Here is an 18,599-nt window from a genome sequence, read left to right on the forward strand (position 1 = left end):
CTAGTTGTGTCTCCTTAGCAGGGCATCATAACAATGGTCATGGTTTTTCTACAAAAAGATTTTAGAAAAAAATTTAAAGGTATTTTATGTCAAAATGAAAACTGGTCAAAAAGGTCAGTAGGCTGCATGGGTTGAAAGGCCATTCAGATAGAAAAACAGTAATTACATAATTAAATATATAATTAACGGAATTTAACTGAATTGACAAAGATCTTCATTTTGGAAGAAATCCTTTATGGTCTGATGAAATGTTTGTCCACATGACCAACATTATATTTTGATGCACCTCACAAAATAGCTTCATGAAGTAATAACAAAATGTTGAAATACTGCCGCAACACTTTAGGACATTACATATTTAAAGTCTAAAAGTTGGCATGGAGTGATGTTATCTTGTAAATTTAAATAGTTAAAAAATTAATAAATTAAAAAATCTATTTTATTACGTTAGCATTTAGCAAATAGAAATAATCTGAATGACCTCAAGTGGCATAAAACAAACAAAATAAACTTTAATCAGATTTAATGTAAGACGGTGTGGGAAATATAAAATCTATTCCTGAAGTCGGATAAATTACATGGTCCTTCGTCAAAAGACTACAACATAATTATTATAAGTTCGAAATACCTTTCATTACGTTTGCGTTTTAAGAGTAAATACTGAGTGTCATGTAGTAAAGATCGAATTGTTTCTGCTATTTCCATGATAACCTGCAGGGGGAGACGTGAGGTGAAATAAAAGAAGCTGAAAGTGAAACCAGGCTTCTTTGGAGCAGGCAACCCGCTTTGTTATCTCAGATTTACCAACTAAGCTGCAGAAAAATGACTTGTTATCGCAAAAAGGACGAGGTACGTTCATTTAAACTACTCCTCCAGGACCGCTCAGCGGTAGCTGGGCTTGTAATTTGTATAGAAACTAATGTTGTTATACTATTGTTATTTGTTTGACTCGCATAGCAACCAGCTTGTTTATTTAATGTCATGTGTGTATTTGTTTTTAAATAACAAACGAAGACTATTTTATGGAATTCTACTTTATGTTTGTTGAAAAGTGTGGCATGTTGTTAGGTAACACGGGAACAGGACTTCCTGTTGGAACGTTGATTTTTCCGGTGTTGTGGATTAACTGGTGGCTAACTTAACTGGTTGAAACCTATGCGCACCGCAGATGTTTCTACATTGTAGGTAGCTGCATCAAAAATGGTGCCCGTGTGACAAAACCGTTTGCAAAACTTTACTGTAAATTCCACTTCACGCATAAATGTTTAATGTTATATGTGCAAATTATGTTTCCAAACAACTGTCTACAGAACAGCATTTTTTAAGAAAACGCCGCATTTGAGCAAAACCAGATCAATGAGAAACACAATCCCATTCACATTCAGGTTCACCAGAATAAATTAACTTCAAATAACCGCAATGTAAACCTAAGTGGACAATTTCTGGGTTTTTTTTGTTTCGTTTTGTTTTTTTTTTTTTTTTTGTATCAGAAAATCATTGGAATTGACTCCCAAAACTGCGGTAAAGCTAGCTGCCTCTTCGAAAATGATAGTAAAGCCTCCCCGCACTCAATTTTCACGTGCGCCACGACACTAGACGTTACGGCACCCTACTTTACGAGCTCATTTCAGAGTAATTACTCACATCCGGTTTATGTTTGATCTACTGCAAGTAGATTTCCAGTGGCTTCAAGTTTAGATTTTGTATTTATGTAGTTGGAAAAAGAAATAATGTATCGGAAATAATTGGGGACATTAAACAATGCTGAAAAAGCGACTCCTCTCACTTCTTGGTGGCAGAGGAGAACACCTCTAGAGCAAAACCAGCAAACGTCAACCCGATCTGATGTTTAATTTCAAAATAAAAACCTTTTAAAATAACATGTTTAGAATTTTAGCTTTACCAAAGTTTACATACACATTGCTGAAAAACTCTAGGTTTCCAGTGACTTCTCCCACTTCTGAGTGGCAGAAGTGAACACAACCAGCAAATATCAACGCGATCTGATGTTTAATTTCAAAATAAAAGCCTCCCTTTTAAAAAACAATTATTTTAAAAAACACACAGTGTTACAGTTACACAATGTCCTAACGTCATTGGAATTGGGGTTGTATTATGGTGAAATTCTTTGTTGGAAACTCTTTTTTTTTGCAGTAGTGACCAAAAAAACAATGCATAGCTGACCATGAACATAAGTAAAACCCAGATATCTTGAACCTGCTTCATGATGTCTGACACAGGGTCAGGTAAAAGGACTGGACTGAAATGCAGTCAAACAAAATAAAAATGATTTGAACAAAGTATATATTTATGAGAAGATCTATCTTTGTCAGTCATAAGAAACAGAAGTGGAGTTCATTTTATCTTGGATCTAAATATGATCTCCTAAATAACTGAATAGGATTTAATATACTTTGTGACCAGCATAGGAAGTCAAACAACACTGTATGTTGTACTTTATTTAGCTGGACGTATTAAATTACTTAAACTGTTCTGTTCTGTTGCAGATTATCACAGACATTACTCTGATCATTGATGGGAAGATGATTGGAGACATAGATGTTAAAAAGTGGATTCATGATAACTACTGTCCTGAGATATCTGGTTCCTGTTACAGAGTGTTCAGTAGAGACTTTGTTAAGGTGCAGCAGCTTGTAAAGCGACTGTCAGGACATCTTTCCAGTCCTGGAACACAAGGACAAACTGCTCCTCCAACTCCCTTTGCTGCAACATGTTCAGTACCTATGAACGGAGTTGTGATGGAATACATAAATAAAAAATATGACAAAAAACTAAAGAGAATTCAAGGCCGTTTTCTCATTGAGTTCAAAGCAGCAAACGGTGACCCCCAGAGCACAGTACAGGTTAACTTCAGAGCCCCAAGTGAATCAGCTTACACTTCTAACAGGGTGCATCTGGACTTTGTGAGGCAGAGGTTTATCACTTTCTACCAGAGAACTGCCTCTGACCTGCAGGTAACATCTCTTCATGTGGCTCCACATCAAGCTGAGGGTCTTCAGAGAAAGTTTCCTCTCCTGTTTTTTAAATTAGGCTCCAGCAAAGACACAACAGTCTGTGGACCTTTTGCACATGTGCAAAAACTGAAAGAGTTTCTTTCACAAAATCCAATGAGTTCAGACAACAGTCCAGTTAAAAGGGATCCAGCAAGAAGTCAAAGCTATAAATCATCTGCTTCTTCACCCAAACTAAGCAAACCTCTTTGCAACGAGACATGTCCAATCTGTATGGAGCCAATCCCACCAGAGAAGAAAAAGGCCCTGCAGTGCAAGCATTCCTTCTGCAAAGACTGTCTCCAAAGAGCCTTTGACTACAAACCCATTTGTCCTATCTGTGGGGAGGTGTATGGGACCTTGAAGGGAACACAGCCTGATGGAGGGACAATGGACATCAGGACAACCTCTGCCTCCTTACCTGGATATGAAAGACATGGAACATTAGTCATTCATTATCACATTCCAAGTGGAATTCAAAAGGTAAGAGCAAAGCTGCACTCATCAAAGATCATCATCTCCCAAGAACTTCATCTTTGGGAGGGTGGAGTGTGTCTGCTGTTGCTTTGGTATCCAACAAAACAAGTTTGCAAACACAGCTGAAGTTGCACTTTTTTGACAGAAGATTAGGGCCAGACTATGAAAATTAAGTCAGAATATTATGAGAATAATATTCTGACTTATATTATATTCTGTATAGAATCTTAATTCTATACAGAATATAGAATTAAGATTAGCAGAAAAAAAGGCATCTCGATACTTATCAAGATTTGAAATGACCAGCTCATCAAATCTGTATGGTTGTTTCTTCAAAAAAGACACAATTGCTTGGATAATGACTTTAAAGTCCTTATACTGATAATATTTTTTACTAACATGTTAAAAGACAATTTCCACCCATGTCCCTAGCAGGGTCAGGAGGGGTGCTGGTGCCTACCTCCAGCTGGGTGAGAGGCGGGGTCACCCCGGACAGGTCGCCAGTCTGTCGCAGGGCAACACAGAGACAGACAGGACAAACAACCATGCACACACACACTCACACATTATCCTAGGGAGAACCCAGGACCTTCTTGCTGCAAGTAGGCCTGTCAAATTTTGCTGAGCAATTAATTGTCTCAAAAATTATTGCGAAAAACGATAATATTGTTTGAAGACCTTTTACACTGATTTAATGGAAATGATGTAATAATTCATGCAATTTCCTGCCAAAGATAGATACACTTTATTTTCAAAAGAACACTTAACACTGGAACTGATAAAATAAAAAAAACAACCAAAATAAAATGGATTCTCAGTCTCCATTAACAAAAATGTACTTGTATAAAAACACCAAAGTGCAAATAAATACTGCATTCAACCAAAAGAGTGCAGATTATGAAGTCTGTATACTATGTTAGATTTAAATAGAGAATAATTAGATTTAAATAGAGAAGATGGGCACATCCGATTACCTGATGTAATAGTTCGCACTATACATTAGTTCACACCTACATTTTCCATTTTATACAAAATTAGAATGTTCACGTTCTCTAAGATTGTGGCTTGTGATTTCATAACTGATCATCCTGTATTGTGTGGTGTGTTACGGTAGATCGTGGCCGCTCCGATTTAAATCAGGGGTTTTCCCGGACTGGGAGCATTAACGCAGCCTGTTGGATGTGACAGGTAGCCAATCAGAAAGCCCGGATTCTCCTCTGTTCTTTCTGAGGTGAAATTATAGAGGGGAATCCCAAACAGCTGACAAGGCGCAACCCGAAGTCCAACGGATATTGGAGATGATATGTGGAAACAACATTAATGTTTATTCAACATTTCTTGCAAAGAATATAGAAATGACAAGAGGAGGAGTTGGAGCAAAATTGCTATGCAGTGGATGAACCCCATAACTTTTCAGCTGTTCTTCGTTAAGGTGACATAAATACATTATAATGATTTTCATTCAGTCAGGACGTTACGCTGATACTAGAGCCACATGCATTGCAGGTAGATTGTAGTAAAGTATTGATTAATGCATGGTTAAAATTAGTTAACTGGACTTGTAGCCATTATTTTGTGCCCATTGTTGGACACTACATGGCACGATCGAAGTGTTATTCCTAGCTGGGCATTACACTAAGGAAATGAGGAAGGGAGGGTCAGTGGAGAGCACCGGAGTTGAGCCTTTTTCATTCAGTGTCATCAACAGAAAGAGAAAAAGGCCGGAAGCCGATAATTGAAATGACGTCGATAGTTTTAATGTATGTACCATAAAAATACTATTTTATTCGACTAATTTTACGACTTTGTACTAATACGACTTCATTCTTATAATTTTAAAAACAAAATTCTCTTAGTGTGGTCATTATACTCATTTGTACACTTCAAAGGATATTATTTCTGTTTATGGGTCCATCAACAACTTTATTCTTAAACAGAAAAATATTCCATTTCTGCTCTGCCAAAAAAAAGTTTGATCTTTACACCAATTCTTTTTTAGGTATACACTGTGTATACAATAATTACGCAAATTGTAGTTTTGAGGATTAATTTTATTTTTGAACAACTCCAGCGCTCTCGGTTAATCCAAAATGTTAATAACCTCTCAAACCTGAATACTTAAGAAAGTAAAAGTGAGATTTCGGCTTTTTTTGGACAATATCTATATGTGAACGGCTTTTGGGCAACTATTTGTTTGCAGATTTATTATGCAACTGATTGAAGACTGAAAACTTTCCCATCTCACTTTTTTATCGTCATCCATTAAAGTGAGAATATTAAACACAACTCAAAATTGACAAACCTTTCTAAGATTTTAAAAACATGTTAGTGACCAATATAGCCATGCTTCTTTTCATTAACAATTGTAATCCTTCCATTCAAGGAGTCTGTTGGTTTCTTGATCTGTTGACGATCAACTTTTTGTGCAGCAGCAATCACAGCCTCTCAGACACTGTTCAGGGATGTGAAGGAACTGTTTTCCTTCACTGCAAATCTCTTGTTTAAGAAGGGCTCACAAGTTCTCAAGGAGGCTTAGGTCTGGTGAGGGAGGGGCCACTTCATTATTCTTTCATCATTTAACGCTTTTACTGGTAGTCACATAGTGGAGTATTTTGATGCTCGATGGCGCATTGTCCTGCATAAAAATCATGGTCCTCTTGAAAGACGCAAACTTTTTCCTGCACCACTGCTTGAAGAAAGCGTCTTCTTAAAACTGGCAGCAGGGTAGGGAGTTGATTTTCAGACCATTTTCAACCTGAAAACAAGCACATCTTTAATAATACCAGCCCATACCAGTACCTGCCTCCACCTAGCTAGTGTCTAGTGCGAAATGCCCATTACTGATCCAGCCACGGGCCCGTCCATCTGGTCCATCAAGAGTCACTCTCATCTCATATGAAGATGGAATTTGAAAATTTCATCTTCAGATCTGTCTTGGCCCAGTCTTGGCATTTGAACTTATATGTCTTGTTCAGTGGTGGTCAGGTTTTAGCCTTCCTTACTTTGGCCATGTCTCTGAGCTCGGAATATCTTGTACTTCTGCGAACTCCGGGTAGGTTGCTGTTCTGGAATATGACAGCACTGGAAGATATTGGGCTCCTGGCATCTTCACATTTGATTCTTCTCAAATCTGTGACAGTTAATTTATGTATTTTTTTTTCTCAACTTGTTTCTTGTGACCCTGTTGACTATTTGCAGCTAAACGTTTGATGACTCTGTGATCACTCTCCAATGTCTTAGCTGTTTCAAGAGTCCTGCTTCACTCTGAAAGACTTTTTACAACTTTGGACTTTTCAGAGTGACTTAAATCTTTTTTATTGGCCAATTTTGCCAGACGAAAAGAAGCTGCCTAATAATTATGCACACCTTGATATAAGGCAGAGTTTCTCAATTCCCATCCTCAGTCTCCCCTGCCCTGCATGTTTTAGGTGTTTCCCTACTGCCACACCCCTGGATTGAATTTATGAGTGAATAACAGGCTTCTGCGGTACTTGATGCCTGCAGAACAGGTAATGTCTTCATTTGGATCAGCTGTTCTGAAATAGGGCACATCTAAAACATGTAGAGCAGGGGGACCTGAGGACTAGAATTGAGAAACACTGATAAAAGGTGTTAATTTCCTGAGGCCCGACCCTCCCTCATTAAACACACATCAGCTGATGTGTTCATATTCAGTAAGCATTCAAGTTTATACAAATGGAATTGGAAAATATTTATAAAAATTATATGGTCAAACCTAAAACTTACCTAATAATTGTGCACACAGTGTATTGTCTAAAGTTTGCACATACGTTCTATAATTATTCAGTATAATTGCATACTGATTTATTCAAGCAATTATTTTTCAGAGTATAATAATTCTACTTCAAGCAACCTTTTTTAAGTTATTTTCTTCAGGACCCTATTACATAAAGAAGCTAGATTTTTAGGACCCAGATGCACCAAGTAACTACGTCTTGAAGTATTACTAGTATTACTGTACTATTTAATTTATGGCTTTTTATTGATGCTCTGAATAAACTAACCATGAAGAAAATCATCTAAAGTAACATTCCCAACAATACTACTATTTCTTTTAAGGTTGACAAAAGCCATAAGTTATAATTTATTGTTGTTATGATAAATCAGATTTTTTAAATATCAAAATTCTGATTTATTTATTATTTCTTTACAATAATCAAACCATATAATAAATGCCCATCCTAAGATAAAACTTGTATTGCATGTTGCTCACACTCACTTACTAGAATACGGGAGTGTGAGATTACGGTTAAATATTCCAAGTAATATTGATTCCATTTCCCAAAGCACGCTCCCTGAGCATTATCTCTGTCATAAGGACTTAGATTTGGAAACAACAATGAAAGTCCATCCAATTGGCCAAATTCAAATTCATGGCAAGAAGAGTTTGAATTCACCCGATCAATCCTTTTCTTTACTCCTTAATAATTTCACATGAATGCCTGTGCATGGTGCTTGTGCAGCTTTAATCACGAGAAAACATTTTTCTGTATCTGTTACAAATAATTTTGCTCCTAAAGGACAGTTAGCTGCTTCTAGGCAGAGGTATTAGGAAGTAGTAGCCTTTATCTGGGCACAATCACATGACATCCTGAGATGACTTTTTAAATAAAAAATTTTTACAGGAGGAGCATCCAAACCCTGGTCAACCATTCGAAGGTGCATCCCGAACCGCCTACCTCCCAGACTCCTCTGAAGGAAGGAAGGTCCTGGAGCTGCTCAGGAAAGCCTTTAATCAGAGGCTTATCTTCACTATTGGTCAATCCAGCACCAGTGGCAGGAATAATATGGTGACTTGGAATGATATACACCACAAGACATCAACGCATGGAGGACCAACTTCGTAAGGACTGTTTATGGCCTTTTGTAACATATTTATTAATTATTTTTTTATTTAATGAGCTGTTAATGACCATGCACCATAAATAATTTGAATAGACAGGACTTAATAACCATAAATGTTTTAGACACAGACATAGTGGTGTTCCTCTAAGTAAATTCCCTGAGCAAGTTGTATGTTAGTAGTCAGGATATTTCATGAGCTACTATCTGAAAATGGCATAAATAGAAAATGGAAACAAAGCTAATGTATCCAAGTGGCAATACATGTGGCTGATTATTGGGGGTTGACACCATTACCAAGCTGATGGATTTGTTTTCTTGTTTGCAGCTATGGATACCCAGATCCTGAATACCTCAACCGAGTCCAAGAAGAGCTAAAAGCCAAAGGCATCAAATAGGCATGAATTTAGGTCTTGAAATTGATTAAAGGAAAGGTAACATTGTACCAGCAGAGAAAGACCCATGTACAATAATCTCACTGCTTAACATATAAACGTAATGTAATTCCAGAATTGTCAGTATATTGACATTAGTCTTGAATGTATTCTGTTATTTCAGCTGCATTTTGTGCTTTTTTTGGTATGATTTCTGTTGATCAAGTTATTAATAGAAACTGTATATCTACACTGTCTTTCCTAATTAATTGAAATGTATTCAGTTTAATATTTCTTATGAAATTGTCTTAAAGGACTGGTTCTCAATCCCAGTCCTCAAGAACCACTACCATGCATGTTTCAGGTGTTTCCCTTCTGCCACATATCTGACTTGAATAAGTGGGTGATTAACAGGCTTCTGGCCTGCAGAAGTGGTCATACAGTGATTTGAATCAGGTGTTCTGGGACAGAGACAAATCTAAAACATGCAGGGCAGGTGGACCAGAAAACCGGGATTGAGAAACACTCTAATAAAGCATGGCAACATCTTTTCTGGGTTCAAATCCTTGGCAAGCAAATCAAATACACACATTCCAATTAATCCTAGTTATCAAACAATTCAGTCAAGTTCAGGTTATTATTCAAATTAGCTTAAAGAATTTTTTCATTCATTTTTCATTCTCAGCATGCTAATAGTGACAGCAGAAAGAAAAACTCCTTTAACAGGAAGAAACCTCCAGAACCAGAACTTAGGCTTAGTGGGAACGGCCATTTGCCACGACTGCCTGGAGGTTTAAAGTCATGTTAAATATTAGCAAGTGATAAAAATAGACCCAAAACATCTCTTACTAATTTTTTCATGTAAGTGAATTTACCTGCCAGGTGAGTGTCAGAACAGCTTATTTAAAGATTGGTTTAATGATTCATTTTCAGATTTTGCAAATAAAGTCCAAATTTCAACATCAGTGATAAAAAAACATCCAATCAAAACAATGAAGAACACTGCTGGGCCAAACATCATCACCTAAAATTAACCAAACAAATAGGTACAAGCCACCTATTGGATAATTACTGCATGTGCAATCATCTTTCAGCTAGCAACAAGTTATTTAAGCCCAGCTGATGCAATGACTAGCGTCTCATTTGGGCACATCGAGGAAGCGGAGTGGCAGGCAAAGTGATGCTTAGTGCCTACTGTCATGCCCCTGGAGGCAGCACTATGATCTGGGATTGCTGCAGTTGGTCAGGTCTGGCAACATTATGTGTCCAACAAATGACTACCTGAATATACCATCATCGATGGATTTTGTTTTTTTCCCTGATAACACGACAGGGATTCATCAGGTTCAAATTGTGATTAAGGAGTTCATAGAGCATGAGACAGTATTCTTGCACATGGATCAGTCTCCAGAGTCTGGATCTTAACCATATTCAGAGTTTCCCCCAGAAAATTTGCTAAGCCTGGTGGTCAGGGCTTATTTTGTATTATGTTGTCAGGAAGGGAAAGTTTGGAAGTGTTTATTTCAGCTACCATTTAGTTAAGCCAGCAGGTAGACTTTCCTAAACCATAAACACATCTTTTTAACTGTGATCACAAAACCAAAAGTAACAAATTTATTCCTGCTCATACTCTATTCTAAATATGATTTATACTTCTGTAAATATACCATACCTATATTCATTGGTGCCACATGCTAGAGTTCGTGTTGCACTAATTATCTTGTGTACATAAGCCTTGTTTGATAGAAACTCCTAAGATCCAAGACAAACAAATAAAAAATTTTATTAAGAAAACATCTTCCATTGTCTTCAGTTCGGCAAGTCTGTGCATTTATAACAAAGAAAAGTGTTGATCAACACAATGAACTTGGTGATACAAAACTAGGACCAAATGATAGTTTATTGTAAAAGGAATTAAACTAAAGGCGCTTTGTTTACAATTTCAAACAATAAAACCAATCTGAGTTATCTGAACATCAAATACCCTGCATAATTAACCCCAGTTCCAGTTAGAACAGAGTATTTCACTAGCTAAACTGACCCCTCAAGATCTTATGGATTTTGCCAAGACAAGTCTAAAACTAGACTAGGTTTACTGAATCGGTCTGTCTAAGTTACAGCTGCATAGAGAAAGTAGTTTCATGTTTGGGAGCTTGAATAATTTCTTTCAAGTGAAACTTTGTGTTCAATCAACAACTAGCTAAACCTATTCCTGTCCTGATCAAGAATTAAGCTTCAGATTTATCAGTTGGCCACATACCAAGACTTGAAAGATTAATTGAACCAGATCATGTCATCAGTACAATAGATAAGGACATCATCACAAATTAATTTGTCTGCAGGATAATCATATAACTTGTATAGCAAAACAGTTTACTTTCTACATCCAGAAAAGATCATACACATAATCATTCCTTACTGCATTTTCCATTTCTGCTGACTGCAGAATGTATTGTACCTAAAACAATAAAGATACAAAAAAACGTTTTTAAAGCGGTGACTGATTAAAGTTGTTTTTATTTCTGGCATTCCTATTTTGAGGTGATTTAAACAATCTCCTTCCTAACAGAAGATCAGCTGTTACTTTAGTCAGACCTGGGATTTGAGTCAATATGTACTCTGACACAGTTCCTCCTGACACTGAATAAGAAAAGCAGCACATATATTGACCTAGTGTTGGCCTTCATGCTCTCTGCCTCAGGCTCCAGTCCTAGCAGCTGTTGCACTGGGTTGTTTGAGGCAACACCAACATGAAATAACTTCCTATTGCCAGTACACTGAGATCAGGACAGAACATCGAGTTTGGGTCTTGCCATATTTTCGGCTTTCTTGTTCCTGTTATGAAATAAGTGGAAACCTGGATGTTGCATACTTACAGCATATCGTTTGGTCCAACAGCATCATCAAATAACATTTTACACTGCTCTTACATGGATATGTCCATTCATCTCAGAGTTAGTCACTGTATTCTTACATTTGCCAAACTGTTTGATTAACATATTAAGAGACAAAAAAGTCAACATATTGGTTTCATAAACAATTTCATTCATCTTTCTGAGTTCAGTTTTTTAGCAAAGTGATAAGTGAAATAGCAATTTCAGATTTGGAGCATATTATTGGTCCACAAGAAAGTTAACTGGAAGAAAAAAAAAATACCAGTAAGACAGAATCTCCTGCAGTTCATTCAACACCACCAATAAGGTTCTCTTATTGGGATTATTACTCCAATTTGTACCCAACAGTACACAGAGCGTACCACCAGAGACTGTGTCCAATGCTGTTAAGTCTCATTTAGTGAAAGCAGCTACCACAGCCCATAACATCTCATTAGTGTTGGCCTTCATGCTCTCTGCCTCAGGCTCCAGTTCTAGCAGCTGTCGCACTCTTTTCATGGCCAAGTCGTACTGGTCATCTAGTAGTGGGGCAAATGCATTTTCCAACACATCAGAAGAATGGGCTAAGAATATAAGTGCCACCAATCGCTTGTCCATTCGATTAGGGTCATTTACCCACTTGTCTAGAACAGCTTCCTGGACCTTCTTGATGAGACGCTGCTTGATGCTGTTGTTGGTGAGGGGATGTGTGGTCATATCAAAAAGCAAGAAGTTCTGTTTCTCCGTTGTGAGGACGCCTTTTTCCACCAAGTTTTTGGCCAGCCGTTCACGGACATTCCTCAGCTGATAATGCAGCTTCAGTGGGTTCCATGTCTCTCCTGCGGAGCAAATTTAAGAAGAAAAAAACTTCAAAGGAAAAAAAGAAAACCATTCTTTGCCAACTTTTAAACAGTGCGTTAAAAAAGTTTCTACACATTTTTCATGTGAAACTTCCAGATTTATCCAGACTCAGTTTCCAGTCTATCACATTATTTATTAAAAATAAAATAAAAAGTTAAATATCGATTTATGGCAGATATTTTTAGAACGATCTGATCAAAATCATGGAATCAGCAAAATCCAGAACCTGAAGAAAGGAAGATGAAAGGACAAGAAAGAAAGGATGAGAGGTTGGACAGAAATGAAAAGGAAGAAGAGAAAGAAGGGCTAACAAAGACAGGAATGCTTTTTCTGTCCTTTCTTGTTCTTGTCTGTGTCCTTATCAGAAAAAGGACAAGAAAGGAAGAGAAAGAACAATGAATTCAGAAGAGATGAAGGAAAAGAGAAAGACAAAAAAGAAAAAAATCAAAAGAAAAAAAGAATGAATAAGGTCACCACAAAGGACAGAAGAAAGAAATGTAGGGCACACTGAATTAAGGAGGACAAAGAAAAATGAAGAAGGAAGAGAAAACAATGGTTGAAAAATAATTAATGGCACAAGAAGAGGAAAATAGGAAGACAATAAAGAAGGAGCAGCAAGACAGGACATAAAGTGAGGCAACTTTATTTGCATAGGACGTTACAGCAACAAGTCAATTCAAAGTTTATGCATGACGTAGATAAGGAGAAAATAAAAGGAGTAATTTATGCTCACAGTTTTCAGACAAAAACTGAAATTATTTTCTTTGCCCACGAAATTGATGTTTTTTTCTTTTGATTACTAACCTCATGTATATACATGATTTATTCTTAACTCTATGTAAACGGTTTTTCTCATAATACGTTTACCATACATATGTACGTATACTGACTAATTTACAGTATTTTTTGCACTATAAGTTGTTACTTTTTTCCTACGTTTTTTTTTTATTAACGAACATCTTTGTTTACAAGTACAAAGAAAAACAAACAGAACACAATATATTGTGCCAGGAAGTATGTCAGGGGTGTAGCTTTTAACAGTAAATACATTGATATGAAAAACAAAAAGCAGATATTACAGACATGACAAATTAAAAATATTCAGATATCTACAACATTCATATGTGTTTACAGCTTTTTTCTTCATACTCTTGGAAATAGTGGATAAATAGAGTTTGATTTCCTTAAGCAAAACTGTAAAAAAAATGAAAAAAATGAGGTGAAGATGATAAAAATTTACATTTGTGAATATGAAATTTTCCAAATATAATGATTAGATTGATTGACAGTCTTTTGTCTTCATCAATCGGGTCATTATCTATCTTGGTGTAGTCGTGTCCAACGGTTGTCAAGTTGTTGCAGTTAGTTTTTAGATTTTTTTTAGATCTTTTTCTGTCTTGAGAAAAACATTTTTCTTTTTTTCTTCCAATAAAGGATTGGCTCTCTGTTTAAAAAATATTTTAAAATTGAGTAGCGTTTAGTTGAGGGTTTTCCAATCAAATAATCGAATTTGGCGCAACAGGTCGAAAAGGAGCGTCTGCTCAAGCCGCCATCATGGTCGAACCCAACCATGCGGCTTATAGCCCGGTGTGGCTTTTCTGTGGATTTATCTTCAACCACAGAGGGCTCTTTAGCAGGAAGTGAATTAAGAAAGAAATCAAAGAAGAAAGTGCTGATTTTCATTTAGAACAAGCACATGCTAGCAGGAGGCATGACAGAGAAATGTTTTCAAACTCATCCCCCCTTATCATGGAAACCACATGAAGTTCATATGATGCCTCTTTTAAGTTGGAGGCTATCGATCTGGCACTACAGATCGATAGCCGCTGCCTGCTCAGCATGAACGAATCCACGGTTTGGTATTGGAGGCGAAGAGCTGCGTCCTTAATAGCAGATTGTGCATCCTTGTGGACACACAATCTGAGAGCAGCGGAGATACCAGCGGCTTATAGCCCGGTGCAGTTTATACATGTACGTTTACAGTGTTGTTTTTTCTTTTTGCTTTTTTTTACTTTTGGGTGCGGCTTATAGTGAGGTGTGCTCTATACTCCGGAAAATATGGTAACATAACCAAGCATGGTTGCCTTAACATATTTGTATAAGTTCACTTTAAGTAATTACTAACAGCAAACTTTAACTATACAACTCAAACATTCTTGCAATCATGTTGAATATTTCCACATTTTGGCAACAACTCCCCAGATAGTATTTACTGAAGATGTGGGGCAAGGAGGACTGAAGGATTTCATTGGATAATCCCAATGTTCGTCAATAAAATCACCCCACTTCATACTTTTACCCGTATTTGGCCAGTGGCGGGTGCTAATTTCCGCTCCTGGTTAGAAACTATGGCATTTTAATCCTCTGAGAAATACTGCCAAACTAAGCAATATTGTCCAATGTCTGGAATTACAAGTAATTACTCATTCATGTTTTATCATAATTACATTATTACAATGTTATCGAAGTCTCCCTACAACAGTTGCATGTTGTAGCAAAACATATTGGTGAAGACATTTTCATAGTAAAAGTTTCAGAGAAAATCTGTGTAACCCACCACTCAGCAGTTCAATCCAGCTTTGCACAGTCTCTGGGGGTTGGGTTTCCTTGATGTGTTTTAAAGCCTCATCCAGAAGCACATCTCCTGTTGGAGCATCTGACTTACAAAGCACCTGGGAATTTTAGTTAGAAGACAAACACCCAGTCAAAAAGAGGAATAACCAGACTGTAGGTTGCAAAGGGTGCAAAATTATTTATGTCTTCTACTAAAGCTGTGGAAAAACATTTGTCAGGGTAGACTGGGAATGAAGAACACAAATAGGGAGTTCATTCCTAAATTAATCTATAGTTTTATATGAAATGAAAGGTTTCAAGAAACAATGCAGGTTTGAGTACATGTTTGCTCATCTCCAAATATCTATAGTTGAAACTAGGCTTGTCACGATAATACATTTTCCTGGGCGATTAATTGTCCCAGAAATTATTGCGATAAACAACAATATTGTAATTTTGAGACCATTGTTAACTAATATCTTAAAATGGCATAACAATGCAAATACACCCTCTCAAGGACCAATAAACTAATTTCTAAAGAATACTTAACACATGTTCTTATCGTTGTCTGTAGTTAAATGAGACCACTTCTCCCTTGTTTAGGGCAGTTAGAATAACCCAAAATTATTACTATTTCCTAAAGTAAATGGCTTAAAACAAATCAAGTTTGGTCAGATTTTACTTCAGACGGAGAAAAAAAATTTGTATGTTTTTGTATTTGGTGTTTGTAATTATCTGGTTTCAAATGTAAATGATGGTTTAAACTATATGCATCAGTTTAGCAGCAAAACTAAAAATCTGAAGTTCCATTCCCATTTCTTTCACCCAATGCAGACCAAGAAGTTGTACCTTTCTGGACAGCAGACCTCTCCTCCTCACACCACATGGCTCCAGCTGAAGGCGTCCTCGTAGGGCCAATTCAATCAGCATGCAGCCCCGCAAGCCAGATGATATGCAGTCATTCCAGAAGGACGTGTAGCCCTGTGCCATGGTAAATCACAGTATTTTATGTTACTTTTATAGGAGTTGTATTGCTAACTGCCTTTCATTTACACCTGTTGTGTGTTCCATTCCCACACCAGCAGATGAAATTTATCCACAATAGGTGTTACTACCAAACTGGTGACATTCCACAAAAGTATGACTGATTTTGAGTTACAATGTTTTGTTTAGGTGTTCACTTTATTTTGAGCAGTGTAATAGTGAAAGCAATTTCTCTACATTGGAAATATGAATTATCACACTATCCTTGAAAACAGTTGCTAATATATCCCCATGTTAATTACTGCTCTTTTTAAACAACTAACTTGTGAATGCTCCACAACTCTAATCAGCTTATCTGTCGTCCATACCAGTAGCACTGGAAGACCCGTGCTTTTTAAGAAGACCTATTAAAAGACCAGCAGTGATAAATTAATAACCTATGCGCCCGTCAAATACATTTTGTGGATTTATATTACACCAGAAAAGACTGCACTGTGCATTATCCTAAGATGTTTGTTTTGACCTAGCTGATTAAAAACACACATTGGTCAACTACAACAGTGTATCCCTCACTTTCGTAACGCAAGAAAGTGAAACCCATTTCAGCCACAGACCACAAATATTCTTAAATTCGAGGCCTGCTCTTTTTGTTAGCTACGTTAGCATTACAGAATGCTAACGTTGTGTGACTTGGGGAAACCTAGCAGGGATCTCAGATAACTTAAACATGCAAAACTATATCTCCGGGCCCTGTCTGCGCTCACCTCTCGGTCCTTCAGTCCTAACAACAACACTTCTTCCATTAAGGTGAGTCGTGTTTCCTTGGAGTCTCCGCTGTCGTCATGAACCAGCTCCTCTCCTCTGCGGGGCTCCGGCTCCTCGCGCCCCACCTCGCCATCTTTGTCGGTAATAGTACGCGAGGCTTCTGTGCGCCTCTGCACGAGGCCTGAACTTCTTTGAGTCATGGAAGTCATCAGTAGGAGAGGAGTTGGTTCAACCACGGCTGAAAATGCACACCACTGACTGCCCTACCGTGGAAGGTTCATCCAGTCACAGAAGAACAACATCTAGATTCCCTAGTCGACAACAACAGCCTGGTCAGCCACCCGTCTGAAGAACTATGGAGTGAAAATAGTCTCAAAATATCTGTGCGTGTGTGTGAAAATATCTGTGCGTGTGTAAAAGCGTGTGTGCATGTGTAAAAATATCTGTGCGTGTGTAATATTGGATTTGTAACTCGTGTAAACATCTTTGCAAGTAACTTTGGATAGTTGTGTTTGTGAAACATGATTTTTAAACCGTAAAAAGAAAATAAACCTTCTCCTATGCCTACAAATGTTGATAAAGTACACATGAGTCGCCAGATACACACACACACAAAACTGCCTTTACTTAGAGATCGGGTTACAAGTGCACGAGTATTTTTGAGACTCATTACTATGGAGTGAAAATAGTCTCAAAATGTCTGTGCGCATGTAAAAGTATCTGTGCGTGTGTAAACATATCTGTGCGTGTGTAAAAATATCTGTGCGTGTGTAATACTGGATTTGTAATTGTGTAAGCATCTTTGTGTATAACTTTGGATAGTTGTGTCTGTGAAACATGATTTGTAAACTGTAAAAAGAAAATAAACCTTCTCCTACACCTACAAATGTTGAAAAAGTACACAGATACACACACACACACACACACACACACACACACACACACACAAAACTGCATTTACGCACAGATCCCGTTTTCAGACTCATTTCACGCTTGCGAAGCTCCCAGATTTGTGTAGATGGTGCATTGGTGGAAAGCTGGGTCATCAGATATTTGCTCCGAGTCTAGTGTTTTCATCTTCTAAACGTTTCTCACTGTGCTTGTGCCGAAGTGGCAAATACGTTAGTTCAGTGGAAAACGGTATATCTCAGCACCTCCTTATAATATTCCAAAATTATTTATCGACATATTGTGCATTTTTGAGAGGTACAGAGGACTACGTGGTCTGAAAAACGACCACTGGGTGGCGGAATGGTTCGCTGACCGGAATTTTCCAAATCTCTCTGGAGTCACTTAAACAAGATAAAACTAAAGAACAGTGCAGAATGTTAGGCTGTTTCTGTGTGAACAGAAAGGTAACGAAACTATGATAGGCCCTCTTCATGAAATGTGAACTGAAATAGTAAAAATCATGTCTACTTTTCCATAGATCAGGGGTGTCCAGACTAGTTTTTATTGGCACACAGCAAATTCTGAAAATATAATTGAATATGGCCCGCACAAGAAGCTTGAGCTCAACTCTGTTGCACTTCTCAGTTTCAACACGATATGAAACTAAAAAGAAACGAAATTAAGCGAAGAAAAACTTTTTACTGGGAGTCACCAGAAAAGGCAGCAACGAAGAAACGCAAAATAGCAAGTGAGTGTAGGAAATTTCAAACATGGTGTGAAAATGAGTATTTTATCAAAGAGGTCAAAGTAAAGTGTGTCTCCTTGATTTGCAATGAAGATATTGCTGTGTTGAAAGAGTATAATGTCTCTATGAGACCAAACATAAGATCTACACATCGTATACTGGTGCCGAACGAACTCAGAAAGTTAAGCAAATGGCAGCTAGC

The 18,599-nt window shown here is 37.4% G+C and overlaps 2 protein-coding genes across 2 annotated transcripts; one reads left to right on the forward strand and one right to left on the reverse strand.

Moving 5' to 3' along the window:
* The first annotated feature begins 689 nt into the window (after positions 1-689).
* On the forward strand, positions 690-9,273 carry si:dkey-3h3.3 (uncharacterized protein LOC100144568 homolog). Its single transcript, XM_044109490.1, has 4 exons — positions 690-849; positions 2,508-3,494; positions 8,135-8,352; positions 8,680-9,273. Exons 1-4 carry the CDS (start codon positions 823-825, stop codon positions 8,747-8,749), a joined length of 1,302 nt encoding a protein of 433 aa, XP_043965425.1. The 5' UTR covers positions 690-822; the 3' UTR covers positions 8,750-9,273.
* Positions 9,274-10,492: 1,219 nt separating this feature from the next.
* On the reverse strand, positions 10,493-17,190 carry LOC122827035 (Golgi phosphoprotein 3-like). The gene is made up of 4 exons (XM_044109543.1): positions 16,761-17,190; positions 15,862-15,993; positions 15,017-15,131; positions 10,493-12,437 (listed from the first exon to the last, which is right to left on the reverse strand). The coding sequence occupies exons 1-4, from the start codon at positions 16,968-16,970 to the stop codon at positions 12,013-12,015; spliced, it is 882 nt and encodes a 293-aa protein (XP_043965478.1). The 5' UTR covers positions 16,971-17,190; the 3' UTR covers positions 10,493-12,012.
* Positions 17,191-18,599: the final 1,409 nt, after the last annotated feature.

Source organism: Gambusia affinis, linkage group LG03 (genome assembly GCF_019740435.1).
Source record: "Gambusia affinis linkage group LG03, SWU_Gaff_1.0, whole genome shotgun sequence".
Lineage (NCBI taxonomy): Eukaryota > Metazoa > Chordata > Actinopteri > Cyprinodontiformes > Poeciliidae > Gambusia > Gambusia affinis.